This window comes from Poecilia reticulata, chromosome 15 (assembly GCF_904066995.2).
Source record: "Poecilia reticulata chromosome 15, P_reticulata-male-v2, whole genome shotgun sequence".
Taxonomy (NCBI): Eukaryota; Metazoa; Chordata; class Actinopteri; order Cyprinodontiformes; family Poeciliidae; genus Poecilia; species Poecilia reticulata.
Window position 1 is genome coordinate 10,786,264 of NC_088844.1, and position 13,435 is coordinate 10,799,698.

General features: G+C 44.5%; 2 protein-coding genes across 4 annotated transcripts in view; one reads left to right on the forward strand and one right to left on the reverse strand.

The window, feature by feature from the left end:
• Positions 1-5,158, reverse strand: part of map3k21 (mitogen-activated protein kinase kinase kinase 21) — a 26,626-nt gene extending 21,468 nt beyond the window's left edge. The window contains exon 1 of the mRNA XM_008429189.3: positions 2,732-5,158. Within this exon, the coding sequence (XP_008427411.2) occupies positions 2,732-3,524 (793 nt within the window). The 5' untranslated portion in view covers positions 3,525-5,158. The remainder of the gene's footprint in view (positions 1-2,731) is intronic.
• A 276-nt stretch (positions 5,159-5,434) lies between these two features.
• Positions 5,435-13,435, forward strand: part of pcnx2 (pecanex 2) — a 28,768-nt gene continuing 20,767 nt past the window's right edge. Inside the window, exons 1-7 of one of the 3 annotated variants that reach the window (XM_008429195.3) lie at positions 5,435-5,936; positions 8,944-9,146; positions 9,704-9,821; positions 9,910-9,967; positions 11,835-12,289; positions 12,397-12,594; positions 12,943-13,407. In XM_008429195.3, coding sequence (XP_008427417.3) covers positions 5,784-5,936; positions 8,944-9,146; positions 9,704-9,821; positions 9,910-9,967; positions 11,835-12,289; positions 12,397-12,594; positions 12,943-13,407 — 1,650 coding nt within the window. In that variant the 5' untranslated portion in view covers positions 5,435-5,783. The remainder of the gene's footprint in view (positions 5,937-8,943; positions 9,147-9,703; positions 9,822-9,909; positions 9,968-11,834; positions 12,290-12,396; positions 12,595-12,942; positions 13,408-13,435) is intronic. The other 2 variants (XM_008429196.3, XM_008429194.3) reach the window with 2 other exon arrangements.

Here is a 13,435-nt window from a genome sequence, read left to right on the forward strand (position 1 = left end):
TATGTGCATAAAAAAAAAAACATGGATGGAAACACAGTTATGGACTAATTTGTGTCCGGTGTTTTATTCCCTATTTATAAACAGTTAAATGGAGATAATGCCAGAAATTATTCTTGAGGCTCCTATTTGAGACAATGAGCGAATAAACAATTATACAGCAAGTCAGAGGTTTTTGCTGTAACCAGCTGTTTAGTCCTTCTTGAAACATAGTTCAGTAAAGCTGGGCTTAATTTTTAGAAACTTATGTCCCATAACCTGGAAAATTTTACATTTTCAGTAATGAAAAGAGAGCTTTCTGTAACCCTGGTGTGTGTGTTTTTTTAATTCACTCAAAACAACATATGAACAAAAATACTTTCACAGTTTTCCATAAGGAATCAGAAAGTCAGAGCTCAAATTGGTTGGGAATTGGCCCCAATATATCTGATCGGTGCATCGATAAACCCGTGCTGTGCTATTTCGTACATCATCAGTTTTATTCCTACTCGTAAGGCTTATTTTTCTTAATATATTGGGTAACTCGCACTTCTAATAAATCTGAGTGAAATATTCGTGGAAAGACTTTTTTTTTGTCATGGCATAACTATAAAGGACTGCACAAAAAAACCTCGTTAGTCATAGGATCCTCCACATTAGTGCAACCCGATCCCTTTCAAATCCAGCAAGAAAGTCTTAACCTCAAGCACTCGGACAGTCTGGTATGTGTACATTTCACAGGTTTTGTCCCGGCATTCACACGTCGACTCCCACAGCTGGAGATAAACAGAGATCGCTACGCCACAGCTGCTCTCCACATGGCCCCGGGCTGATGGGAGCCTCCGATCACAAAAGGGAGAGAAATGGTGTTTAGGGTCACATTACACACATAAACACACCTGAGCTGAAGCGAGTGGCCTGTGTCTCTGGCTAGGTGACTCAACGCCCACCCCCCCCTTTTTTTTTTTCACTTCCAGTCCCTTTCCATTCATTATTCAGTCCTGGGAAACTAAAGTTTGTTGGCTTCTTATCAATTACCAGAACTGGAACAGTAGGCCTGCTGCTACTCTGTGAATCAAAATCTAGCGACATGAGCCTGTCATGGATGGGAAAGTCTCACAGCATTGAGCCTGTTCCTACTTACCAAATCACCGGCTTTGTACAATTACTCAGTTATTATGCACATGCTAACGCTTTCTGTACCCTTTTCCTCTCTGTGGCTGTTAAGCACACGTGTCTAGTAAATCACAGACTTTATTTGAACAACATTTCAGCTTTAGGCGGAGAGGGGGCTGAGAAAGTGAATCTGTGTGTTTTGAAGCATAAGGGGGTCTTGGAGCAGGCAAAGTGGACCAGCTGGGTAAACTCTTCACCTTAGTTCACATCCTCTTGATGGCTTCTCCCCCCCTCCCCCACTCCTATCCACTTTGTTGCATTTTCGACCTATGCAGAGTAAAAGGCCTGGACTGGTCAAGTACTGCGGTGAAACATGTGGATTACGGGGTTGCAGGAGCTTCATTTGACACTGGTGTAACAGCGCTGGGTGAGTTGAGATGTTTTAAAGCTAAACATTTCCAAACGTCCAATTTAATCAATTTTGATACCTTGCTACGGAGTCTTTAGCCTTGAAATCTTTATTTGTATTGTGAAAAGTTACAAACAGAATGCATTCTAGGCATTTAATAGATCACAGATCGACAAAGCATATCTCATAATCAAGTGAAAAGTGCATGGTTATATTTTCTCTGTTGTTTTTAACAAATAAAAATGAATGAAAAAATTGTTGTGCATATCTATTCAAACCCCTGGGTCATCACTTTGTGGAACCACTGCTCTCTACAACTACAGTTGCAAGTCTTTTATGAAATGCCTCAAAAGGTTTTAGATGTTTTTCAACAGTTCCCTCTGAACAAAAACATCCCCACAGCATGATGCTGCCACCACCATGTTTCATACTGATAAATTCTCCCACCTGAGCTGTGCATCACTGGAGCTCCTCTGAACTGAACTATACTGTTCACTGTTGTAAAAGCGAAAACAGAGCATCTTTGTTTACACTGACGTTGAGTTACCCAAAGGTAGTTGGCATTTTACCCATGTGACATTCAGTATCTTTACAGTTTTATTAAAATCGTACTCAACTTTGTCAAGTATGAAGCGATGCCATGAACCGCAGGTCGTCTTATACCCACCAGAGAAATGCTTCGGAGTGGTCAACTCACCCAAACAAGGATCAGATCAGAAGATGGCAATACATTAAAACATGTTAGGTTTCTGCTTTTTGTGATTGTTATGAGATATATTTAACTGTGATGAAAAATAAATGGATGGACCATTTTCTTAAAGTACATTGGCACAAAATAAGAGCAAAAACTAAAAACTAAACACACACACAACACAAAGACATGCTATTTATTGATTATGTGACTTCTTTGATAAATTGATTTTTCTTTGTTATTTGGGGGGGATTTGAGTACATGGGTGTGAAAAGAAATGCTGCTAAATAATAAATTAGATTTTGATTGATATGCATATTTATTTGAAAACCATACTCCCTTTACTTCACACTAAAGCTACTCTGTTCTGGTCCCCTAAATAAAATCCTAATCTGCAAGGCCTTTGCTAAAACTTTACAAAAGCATTAAAAAAATCAAAAAGGTAGGAATACTTTTATTGCTCACTCACACACACACACACACACACACACACACACACACACACACACACACACACACACACTCCAATCTTTGCTTACTGTTACTGGACTTCAGGTCCCGATGGATGATGGGTACCACGGCCTCCTCGTGCAGATAGAGCATCCCGCGTGCGATCTGCACGGCCCAGTTGACCAGGATGTGTGGCGGGATGCGCCTTCCAGTCAGCGCCCGGTTCAGCGTCCCGCCTCGGGCATACTCCATCACCAGGCACAGGTTGGGCTCCTCCAAGCACACCCCCTCCAGTTTGATGATGTTGGGATGCTGCAGCATCGAAAACAGCTTGGCCTCCTGCTTGACGCTGGCGGCGGTGGCCGTGATGTCCTCATCCGGGTCTTGCCGTGCCGCTTTCACCGCGACCTCTTGATCTTTCCATGTTCCCCGGTAGACTTTGCCAAAGCCACCCACGCCAATGATTTCCTCCAGCACCAGTTCACTGAAGGGAATCTGAGTGGGCGAGCTGGGCACTTGCTCCGACACCCCCGCCGACCCACTGGTTGCGGGAAGACGGTAAATAGCAGGCTGGTACGTGACGTAATTAGAAGGGAAAATCCCGACCCGGTGGTTCAGCTTGCCCGTCCACCATCCTTCGTCCCCGGAGATCGCAGCGTCCTTGGACAGGACCTCGACCACGTCCCCTCTCCTGAGGCTGAGCTCGTCCTCGCCGCTTGCCTCGTAGTCGTACGCGGCGGTCCACAGGGACCGAGTGGGACACAGCGGGGCAGAGTGAGCCCACGACCGGCCAGTCGGGCACTCTGTCCAGGCATGCTCCCCGGTCCCACCGCCGCCCGGCCGCCCTTCACCGTTTGGGGAAGCGGCCTGCGAGACATCCATTTCTCGGTGGCCCTAGCGGCACCATAGGGTGCAGAGCTTATAGAACTAAAAGGAAAAAAAAAATTAAAACTTTAAAATATAACTTTTAAATATACTCATTATGTCACTTTAGCGAGGTGAATCCCCTCCGCAGCACCCAGGAAAGTCAAATAGTGTCCAAAGTCCTGTGAGAAAGGCAGCCTACAAGCGTGTATCCACGTCTCCACTCCGGTAGAAGTATGATGGTCAATGAGCAACCCAGCGAGGCTGCTCGCTAAGATTAGCCGAAATCCGGCTTAGCAAACACCAGCGCTTCATGGGCTGACGCCTGAGACTTATTAAAAGCGACCAATACGCCATGAATTGCGTATATAATATTTGTAAGTAAACTAAGTAACGACGAGATACCAAAATGTCCTGTGAGAAAACTAAAGTTAGCCTTAAACCGATGGAGCAAAGTTATCAAGTTTCCGCAGGTGCCGCAAGAGGTGCACCTGCACCGTCCGACCCGAGGAGAAACACAGAGCCTCCCCGGGGCTGGTGTCCCGTCCAAACTCGCAGGTAAATAGATCGTAGCAGTCGAGTTGCGGAATGTAAAGTTTGCCTGCTGGTTTGTGGACTTTAAGGACAAACCCCGGCTGCATTCCAGACTCCTGGCTAGCGGGTTAGCTTAGCATAGGTCAGCCCGTTGGTTAGTTTGTTGGTTGGTTGGTTTGGGAAAAGTTGCTCCTCTTTTAAAACCGCTTCATCCACAGTCTCTCCTCCGAGTGGGGGGAAGAAAACCGGTGAGTAAAATGAAAAGCGCACAAAACATCTTAAAAGATAAACTTCTTATTAAGACGCCGACAGAAACATAAAAGAACAATCCCAAAAACTTTAACCAAAACAATCCCTCCCCCGGCCGCCGCCGCCACTGCTGTCGCTTAGCGGAGTGGGTCGCAGCAGTGGCTGGCTGGATCTGAGGACTGCTGCTCTCCGGGCTGGCTCTGGTGAACGCTGATTGGTGGACGGGGTGACACGTGACGAGCGCAGCAGTTGGAGTAGAGAAAGGAGGAGCCACTGTAGGAATGTCTGTGGAGAGCGCGCTTTCATGGAAATTATTGGAATAGTCAACCATAAAAACCCCCATCCACTCCGACACACATGCCTATTAACAATGTTGATATTCAACCACAGCTTTAAACTGCAGCCCATACATTTGAATGCATATTTAATGTATTTAAATATATTAAATTTCAACACTTTATGCTTAACTATTGCATCCACATCCATACATATCAAAGCATGCTTGGTATGGTATGGTATGCATTATGTGATTTAACTGATTTCTCCATTAAACCGCTTGTGGGGTGAGATTATGGCAAGCTCATTTAGCATATTGTCACCATCCTAAAATAGTAAAAGTCCTAAATCGCCATCCCTTTCTTGCCAAAAGATGTTTTAAGCAAGGAAGAAAAAGAAGGGGAGAATCACTTTTGGCAAAAAAGTATTCTGGCCATTATTTTTGGAAGTTGACAATTACAAGGCTATTCAAAAAAATCTATATTTTTAAATATAAGTTTTGCTAATTCCACGAAAATCACCTAAATTAAAATTAAAGTACACAAAGTATTTCTCTATAATTAACCAATTTAAAATATATCACTGCCAAGAGATCACACTTTAAAATTTTTTTTTTTTTTAATGAAACGTTTTAAACACCGAGTATTTAATAAAGCACTCACACAAGAAGAAAAGGTTTGTTATCACAAAATTATAAGATAAATATTGTTATCTCAAAATACCGTGATAAGAAATGTATTTCTATGCATGGGAGCGCTTGAGCTTCTGACTGATAAGAACGCCATTTTGACAAGACAGGAATGCTAACAGTTGCCTTGTTGAATGCTGTTTGGTTATGTGATGCGACGTCCTGCCATACCGCCTCACATCCCGAGCAACGAAGGTGGGACTCATAATAGAAACGACAGAGAGGGGAGGAGAAAGAGAAGAAGGGAGGGGGCTGTCAGTGCTACGCATCTGTAGGAGCGGAGGAGAGGGAGGAAGGGGACAGCCGAGCAGGTCAAGATGAGATCCGCGGAAGCAGCGGCGGACAAACGAGAGGACCCCGTCGAGAGAGACCGAGGATGAGAGAGAGGGCTCCGGGAGCACTGCTGCATCGCTCCAACATGGAGGCGCAGTGACAGCAGCTCACGTTAGAGGAGATCATCTCGTCGTAGCCTTGCAGCATCATCGTCCCCATCACCGTCCGTCCAGAAAGCCGTGCGGCGAGGAGGAGACATGGGCTCCCACGTTGTGCAGACCCTGCGTCAGGGAGTGTGGGCATCTCTGACCGGCGGCTGGTACCACGACCCGGACCAGAACAAATTCAACAACTCCTGCCACCTCTATCTGTGGATATTCCTCCTGATGCTCCCCCTGTCTCTGCATCTGGTGAGCTTTCCGTGAGGGGATCGTGATGTTCAAGGCCGCGAAGGTTGCTGCGAGGTGTGTGTGTAGCAGTGTGTGCGTGTGTGTGTGTAGCAGTGTGTTCATGCGCCCGTTTACTCCGCGTTGGATAAACAACCGACGGATCTGCAGGTATGTGATGTCGCTCGCTGCAGCGCCCAGAGATTGCGAGCATCGCGGGTGGAGGAAAAAGAAAAAAAAGACGGGCAATGTCGCACTGTTTTTCCCTGCATGCAACGCATGGCTGCTTCAGGATCTGACAGCAGTGAAGAAACAGTGTTCATGATGATGATGATGATGATGATGATGATGAGTGCTACACAGGCTCCATCAGTTATGATTCTTTTGGTAAAAAGCATTTTAATTCTATGTCTGTTATTTGCCTTTATTTTCTGATTTCAAACATAACAAATACGCTGCTACCCCCTTAATTGAAGGTTGACAACATTACTAAACGATACTAAAGAGTATCATTTGGCTCTCTGCAGGCAATATCATGTAAAATCCAAGCTGTTCTAATATTAGCTGCCAGTCTTTTAGAGAATGTCTCTGCACACCCAGAGGCTGCTTTAAATAGTTCAAACTCACTCAGATTGAATGGAGAGCGCTTGTCAACTTTAACTGTGAAGTTAAGGAGGATGTGTTTGACGAAGGTCGGGACTTTGACGGAGTAATTCTTACACAAAAATATGCTTTGACGCAACAAAGCGCTGGTTTGTCTTTCTGTTTATGAAATGTACACCCAGTTGCACTAAACATGCCACCATCATGTTTCACAGGGCAGATGCTGCGTTTTGCAAAGGTGAAAGGTAAAAAACTAAGATAAAAATGACTTATGTCAACTTTTTTTTTTTTTAGAGTTTTAGTGTCTTGGTCACTTGGTCATTCAGGCTCAAAAATTTGGATGTTGTGAAAACGTTCAATATGTTTTTGTCACTAATTTCAGAAAGTGAAAGTTGTGATTATGGCTTACAGATAGCGAAAACCCGAAATCCACTGTCTCAGAATATTTGAATATTACATAGGATCCATTTTGGAGTAACGATTTTAATGTCGGAATGTTTTTTTGTGAACATTTGACCATCCACACCATCATGGGGATGTCTGCTGACTTGACAGATGTCCAGAAGACATTTATCGACACCCTCCACAAGTAGGGTAAGCATGGTTGCTCGCAGAGTGCTGCATCCAAGCATTTTCATAGAAAGTTCAGTGGAAGGAACACGTATGGGAGGAAATGGTGCTCTACAAACAGGGAGGATTGTTGAGCAAAATCTATTCAAGAACTTGAAGCTTCTGACTGAGGCTGGCGTCGGCGCATCATGAGCTACGATGCTCAGACAAATCCTACTTATGATGTACAAATTTTGAATTTCTTATGGCAAGCCAGTCCTGAACCAATTATGTCAGAAGAGTCTTACATGGTACAAGGAGAAGAAAGGAGCACGCTTTTTCTGAATCCTGACATTCCTGTTTAAAATGTCCTTTTTGTAATGGAGCAAATGAAACAATGAGCAATAAAACTGGAGAAATAAAAGCTCAACATATTTCAGTTCATGTGTAATATGATATACAAGTTTTCTGAAATGAGAAAAAAATGGCAATAAAATATGAATTCAAAATTTTCCATATGTATGTACCTGTATGTTAGGTGTGCACATGGTGCAAAATGTAAGTCTGCCTAAAATTAGCTACATTTGTTAATAGCAAACCGAATGTAAACACATGGCACCTGAAATATCAGACCCTAGAATGAAAAGATGTTTTTTTGAACGGTCTTAACAAATACTCATTTGTTGCAGTTAATTTTACTAGTTTTGCTCAAACTATAATTCTGACTTGAATCATTTCTGCAATCAGAATCGTAGCTTGAGCAAAGCTAACAAAATCAGTCATTTTTGAAAACATTTGCTTCAGAGTGCTGCATCCAGTTAAGCCTTTGCTTCACTCAACCTGTGATAGTGATTGCAATTTGATCAATCGTGCAGCTTTTCTATCCATCATCAATTGCTTACTTCTTCCTCTCCCATAAAGGCCGGATTTATTGAGTGTACGTGCCATGATTAGTGCTGGTTGAGTGGTGAGGTAGGACGCAGGCAGGCCAGGATGAAGATGATGATGAATTTAATGGTAAATGTCCACGGGACAGAACAACGGAGAGCACAAAGAACACACGACGGCACAAGGAAACAGACTGGTAAGCACGATGAGGATCCGACAAGAGACAAAGTCAACAGGTGGGACTACATACACTGGGAGGGTAATCAAAGAAACGAGACACAGCTGGGAACAATCAACAGGGAAGGCAGAGACTCACAGGGGGAACAGGCTAATAAACACAGAAAAACCTCAAAATAAATATACAGAAAACACAGATCACAACAGTACGGTTAAAAGTTGCCCCGTTAGCAGATTCTGTCATCTGAACCGTGGATCTGTGCAGACGATCAAAGCCTGCGGGTTGTTATTTCAAAACCTAACTTTGTTTTAAACTTCACTTAAACAGTGTATCCCTGATCTGTCTGTGTCCTTTTGGCTTTGTGAGGCTGTTTTATTCAAGAATGCTTTCCAACAAACCTGGGAGGCATTCGCAGAAAAGTTGGATTTAGACTGAGATTAAATCACACAGAATTGGTTAGATTTTGCTGATCAGGGTAAAAGGTCGCTGAATCCCAATGCACAGCACATGCGCTGCTTTCTGTTCTGGTCTATCGCATGAAATGCCAATCAAATACACTGATGTTCGTGGTTATAAAATACATGATACATATTTTTTGCAAGGCACTGTACTGATATCCATTGTGCGCCTGCCAGAAGTCTTGTAAGTAAAGCGTGACTCATCTATTCAGATGAGTTTTTCTTTTGCCCTCAGCTTTCAACCTCCGTGAGAGAAATAAAATGCAATAATTCCCCCCATACCTCATATATGTCACATCCTGATCTTCACAGCATAAACTTCAAGTCTTAAACATCTCCTTGCGTTCTCTTGCAGGCCCTGCCTCCTACCACCATGGCCCTGAGCATATACTGCACCTCCATCACCGTCTTCTTCGTCCTCATCAAGCTGGCCAACCACCGGCTGCACCTGATGTTCGACGAGGGCGAGGCGGTGGTCCGCAGCAGCCTCTCGGACCTCAGCAAGGCCCAGGAGAAGAAGAGCAACGCCTCAGACTCCTGCCAGCCGGCGAGCATCAGGTATGAGTGGGGAGGTCAGTCAGAGGTCAGTCAGAAGTTGTAGAAAAACACGAGATTCCTGTTCAGCGATCCAGCCTTTTATGGCCTACACCAGGAGGTCCAATCTCAGATGATGGAGAAAAATATACTTTTAGCCTTTAATTTTCAGTTTGCGTTTTTTTTTTCCCTCAGCACTACGTCTTTCAAATCGAATTGGCTTCATGATCGAGTGTTTTAGAGTGGAATACACACTCCCTCACTTTGTCTCAAGAGCCTCAGCGCAGCTTCGGCGAATGTGTGAACTAATTTCAGTGATTTTCGGTCAGCCTGTCTTGCTGAGACGTGCGCTCTCTGAGCAGAGCCTAATAAAAGGAAATCCATCACTTCTTGCACTCTTTCTTCTTCTCTGTATGATGTATTCAGATGAGATGAAACAAGCCAAGACGCAAACAGCTTCAGCCTCAACATTGATTTGTCCGTTTTAGCATTCACATGATTTTCTCTAAAAGCGAAGCAGTGATTTATGAACTTCCACCCGATTTCTCACTGTCTCATCACTTCCCGTTCTCCCCGAGCAGAAAGAGCAGCACGCTCCCCGACAGCGTCGCTATGACAACTCTGGCCCGCAAACGTCCCAGCCCGGTGATCCAGGTGACGCTGAAGCAGACGGAGACCGACCCGGGACTCATCGGGGTGGTAAGATGGACTTGCACAAGGATGAAGTCCATGTTGTACTTTTTTTTTTTTACAACATTGACTTGTTTGTGAACTGTTCTTCGTACAGGACTGCTCAAAGTCAGACGAGAGGAAATCTGCAGAAGGTAGCGGCCATCTTTCTTTAGGTTTGAACACACAGATCTGCAACACTTACAGGAATTCAAGTCAAACATAAAATATACTGCGGTGAATTTTTTGGAGCCCCCGTTGAAGATGTGGAAAAATCTTAAATTAAAGTAATACTTGACTGAATTAGCTTGATATTGCAATACAAAATGAACAAAAAAGCACTTAGTTTTGACCGAGGGATGATCTTTGACTATTGAAATCCATAAAAAGCATTAACCCCCCCCCCAATTCATCACAGGTCCTCAACTTTGCTTCAAAGTGTGCGCGGCATGCTATCAAGCCTTTCTCCCTCTTGGCTCCACAGATGACACGGCTTCACAACTTCCTTTTCTGCAAAACGCATCACAGTCGTAAATTATCCTCAGACAAACACAGAAAAGCTGTCCAGTTATCCTGCCAGCAGGCCCACCTGACTGCTTCCAGTAAATTTATGACCTAATGCACCGGCAATTAGACATAGCCCAATCAGCTGGTTGAGAAAAAAAAAGGAAATAAAAAAAAAACTCTGGCGCATTGCATCAGATGGCCAAGTATTTGAAGAAAAATGTCGTTTTTGCTACCAATATCATTCATCCTACCTTCAAATCTGTGGTTTATGGAAGATTTATGTGTCTGGAGAAAATTGCTTTACCCTAGGATTTATAAATGGCAGAATAAAAAAGAAAAAGTCAGTGCATGGAAGAGAGTAGAGGGAAAAACCCATTTGATGAAGTCTTTTAGTGCATAAACACTGATTTAGGTGTTCATTGATTTTATCCCTGGATAATTTATTGTGACTTTGGAACTGATGGACATCCAATGGGTTGTGTGTGCAAACTAAATCTACACCAAGTTTTCAGCTTAACAATAGTAAGCAGACCTGACAGTTTAAAGGAGCCCTTTGAGGATGAACTGATCGTAGTTTTTCTGAAATCAAATTTAAAAGAAAATGTTTGAGCTGCACCAAAACATCAGCTGTGGATTGCAGTCAAAAACTGAAAAAATCTGATCTTTTTGTTTGTTCACTGAACACACCGTGTGCTGGGCTACCAGCTCTTACTGACAGCAACACTCTTTAAAGTAGAAGTTGGCTTGGAGTGAAGACGAGTGTTATTTTCAGTATCATTGAGGTACATAAATAATGCTTTACATGCCGTGGAGATATGACGTAGCTTAAATGTGTTTGGTTGTCTCTCATTGAAGTTACATGAGGTGGCTAGTCAGAAACCGTGCTGAGGTATGGAGTGGTGTTACTTCAAAATAATATTAATAAAGTAGAACTAAAAAAAAATTGTGAGGAAATATAAATTTTTACTCAAGTAAATGTTAGGAAACTCCTGAAGTGCAGAGCTGTGTAACGCAGGCTGCTCTCTCTCACACGTTGCTGCTGCTTCTGGAGAAAATATCTATAATTACTGATCGATCGAGGCAGAAAAGCTTTCTAAGGCTACTTTCTGGTTTTTATAAATGAATGTGCATATATGAGAGAAAAATTAACAAACGATGGTAAATTGTTTTATTTCCCTTTAAATATCAAATTGGACACAGCTATTTTTTTATTTAAGAATAATCTTATAGAAAAAAATGAATATGGTCCAAAAATAACATAAACTATGAAAAAGAATGGAAATAAAATGTTGAGTTATAATTTCTCTCTTAAAGAAGGACAGAAGATGCTTTTGTATGCTCTGTTATTTTGGGAAGTGCATATTTCTGTCTTATCTTGGCAGTTTAATCTTCAATCCATCTTGAAAGTTGAAAAAAAAGTTTTTGTTGTCTTTTTATAGCTCTTAAAGAGAAATCAGAGCCTCTCTACAATTACGTGAATAACTGTAGGATTGCAGAGTGCTGTTCAAGTTTAAGTCTGGTTTGTTTTCTGTTCAGGCCGTGGCAACGCTGCTGTGGCAGAGCGAGCCGTGGGGGAAGACGCTGAACTGTCCCCCGACGATTTCTCCAGCCCCAATCCGGACCAGGACGCCCCACTGCTGCAGGCCCAGCAGAAGTCCCCGTCACGATCCGCAAGGGAGGAAGCAGAGCTGGCCGAAAATGCTGCGGAAGAAGGAGGGGATGTTCAGAGATCTTCGATGGGAAGTCGGACAGGAGAGGAAACGACTCCGGAGAGAAACTTAAAGCAGGACAGGAGGGAGCAAAGGGAGGATGACGAGGCTGCAGACAGGGAGACGGTGGATGAAGGTTTGCCGCCTTCAAAGGGAAGTGAAGATGAGAGCGAGGAAGGCAGCGAGGGCCAGAAAGAGAACTCGGACGCCAACAATAATTCGCTGGGGACTCCGAAGGATGACCAGGGCGACTCCATAGACATCACAGAGTTTCCTCCGCAGGTGGGCTCCTCATGTTGTCATATTAAGGATTTTTGAAGTGGGGAAAAAGAAAAACAACCTCATTATTCACTCAGACGTTCCCTCTCCTTTCCTGTTCTGCTCTCTAGGCTGAGCTAGAAGAGGAGGAGGCGTACTGTTCCGATGAGATCGAGGTGGTTCTGGTCGATAACTCCAGTCCCGGTCTGGGGTCGGCCCACCTGGACGACAGCGACACAGTGAAGATCATCATCACCATGAGCTGTGACCCCCAGACGGCTGCTCAGCTGGAGGAGAGCGTCAAGCAGAGCCTGCTGGAGAACGCTCAGGTACGACGCAGGCAGCGCCGTCGCCTACAAAACATCGACTAGCAACAAGAGGACTCCGGGTTCGAGAATCACAATTTGCGGTCAAACATGTGGTCGTGGTTTGTTTTGTCCAGGGGTTTGCCCCATTTAGGGCTTCTTGCGACTGTGACTCTGTGGGTAGAGTAATCGTCTTGTGATCGGAAGGTTGTAGGTTCGATTCCAGCTTCCGCCTACCACAACTCGATGTGCCAAATTGCCTACCAATTTGTGCGTCAGTGTATAATTGTGTGTTTGTGAGTGCAAATGGTCAAATGATTGCATAAGTTCAGTCCATTTGCATTAGACGTGTCCCTGTTTGTGCCCCACAAGGCTCAGAAGGACGCGGGAGAATGTCACATCAAGATCCCCGTCATCACCTTCGACTCCCCCGAGGAGGGAGAGGAGGCGACGGGCTCGGAGGACGAGCTCAACCCCAGACAGCCGCAGCAGGTCACGAGCCAAAGCGAAGAGTTTCACCTATGCAGAGAGACGATGAGTTCAGAGTCCAACACGCTGGAGTGCCCGGACCTGGAGCAGGAGCAGGGCGGGCTGCTGATGAACGAAGACGGCACGCCCAGCCCGCAGCTGACCAACGACAACAGCTCGTCTGGCGTTGACGTCCGCTCCCACCCAGACGACACGGACCCCCTGGAGCCGATTGCGGACTCACAGGGGTTCCTGCGTCTGCCTGCGATGGTGGGCCGCTACGGGCCGGGAGGAAGGACCCACATCCGAGGTCTGAGCATGGACAGCGGGAAGGACGCCGTCCTCCTTTCGGACCGCTCACAAAACATAGTACGTTAAATAAACTCTTCTGTCTACG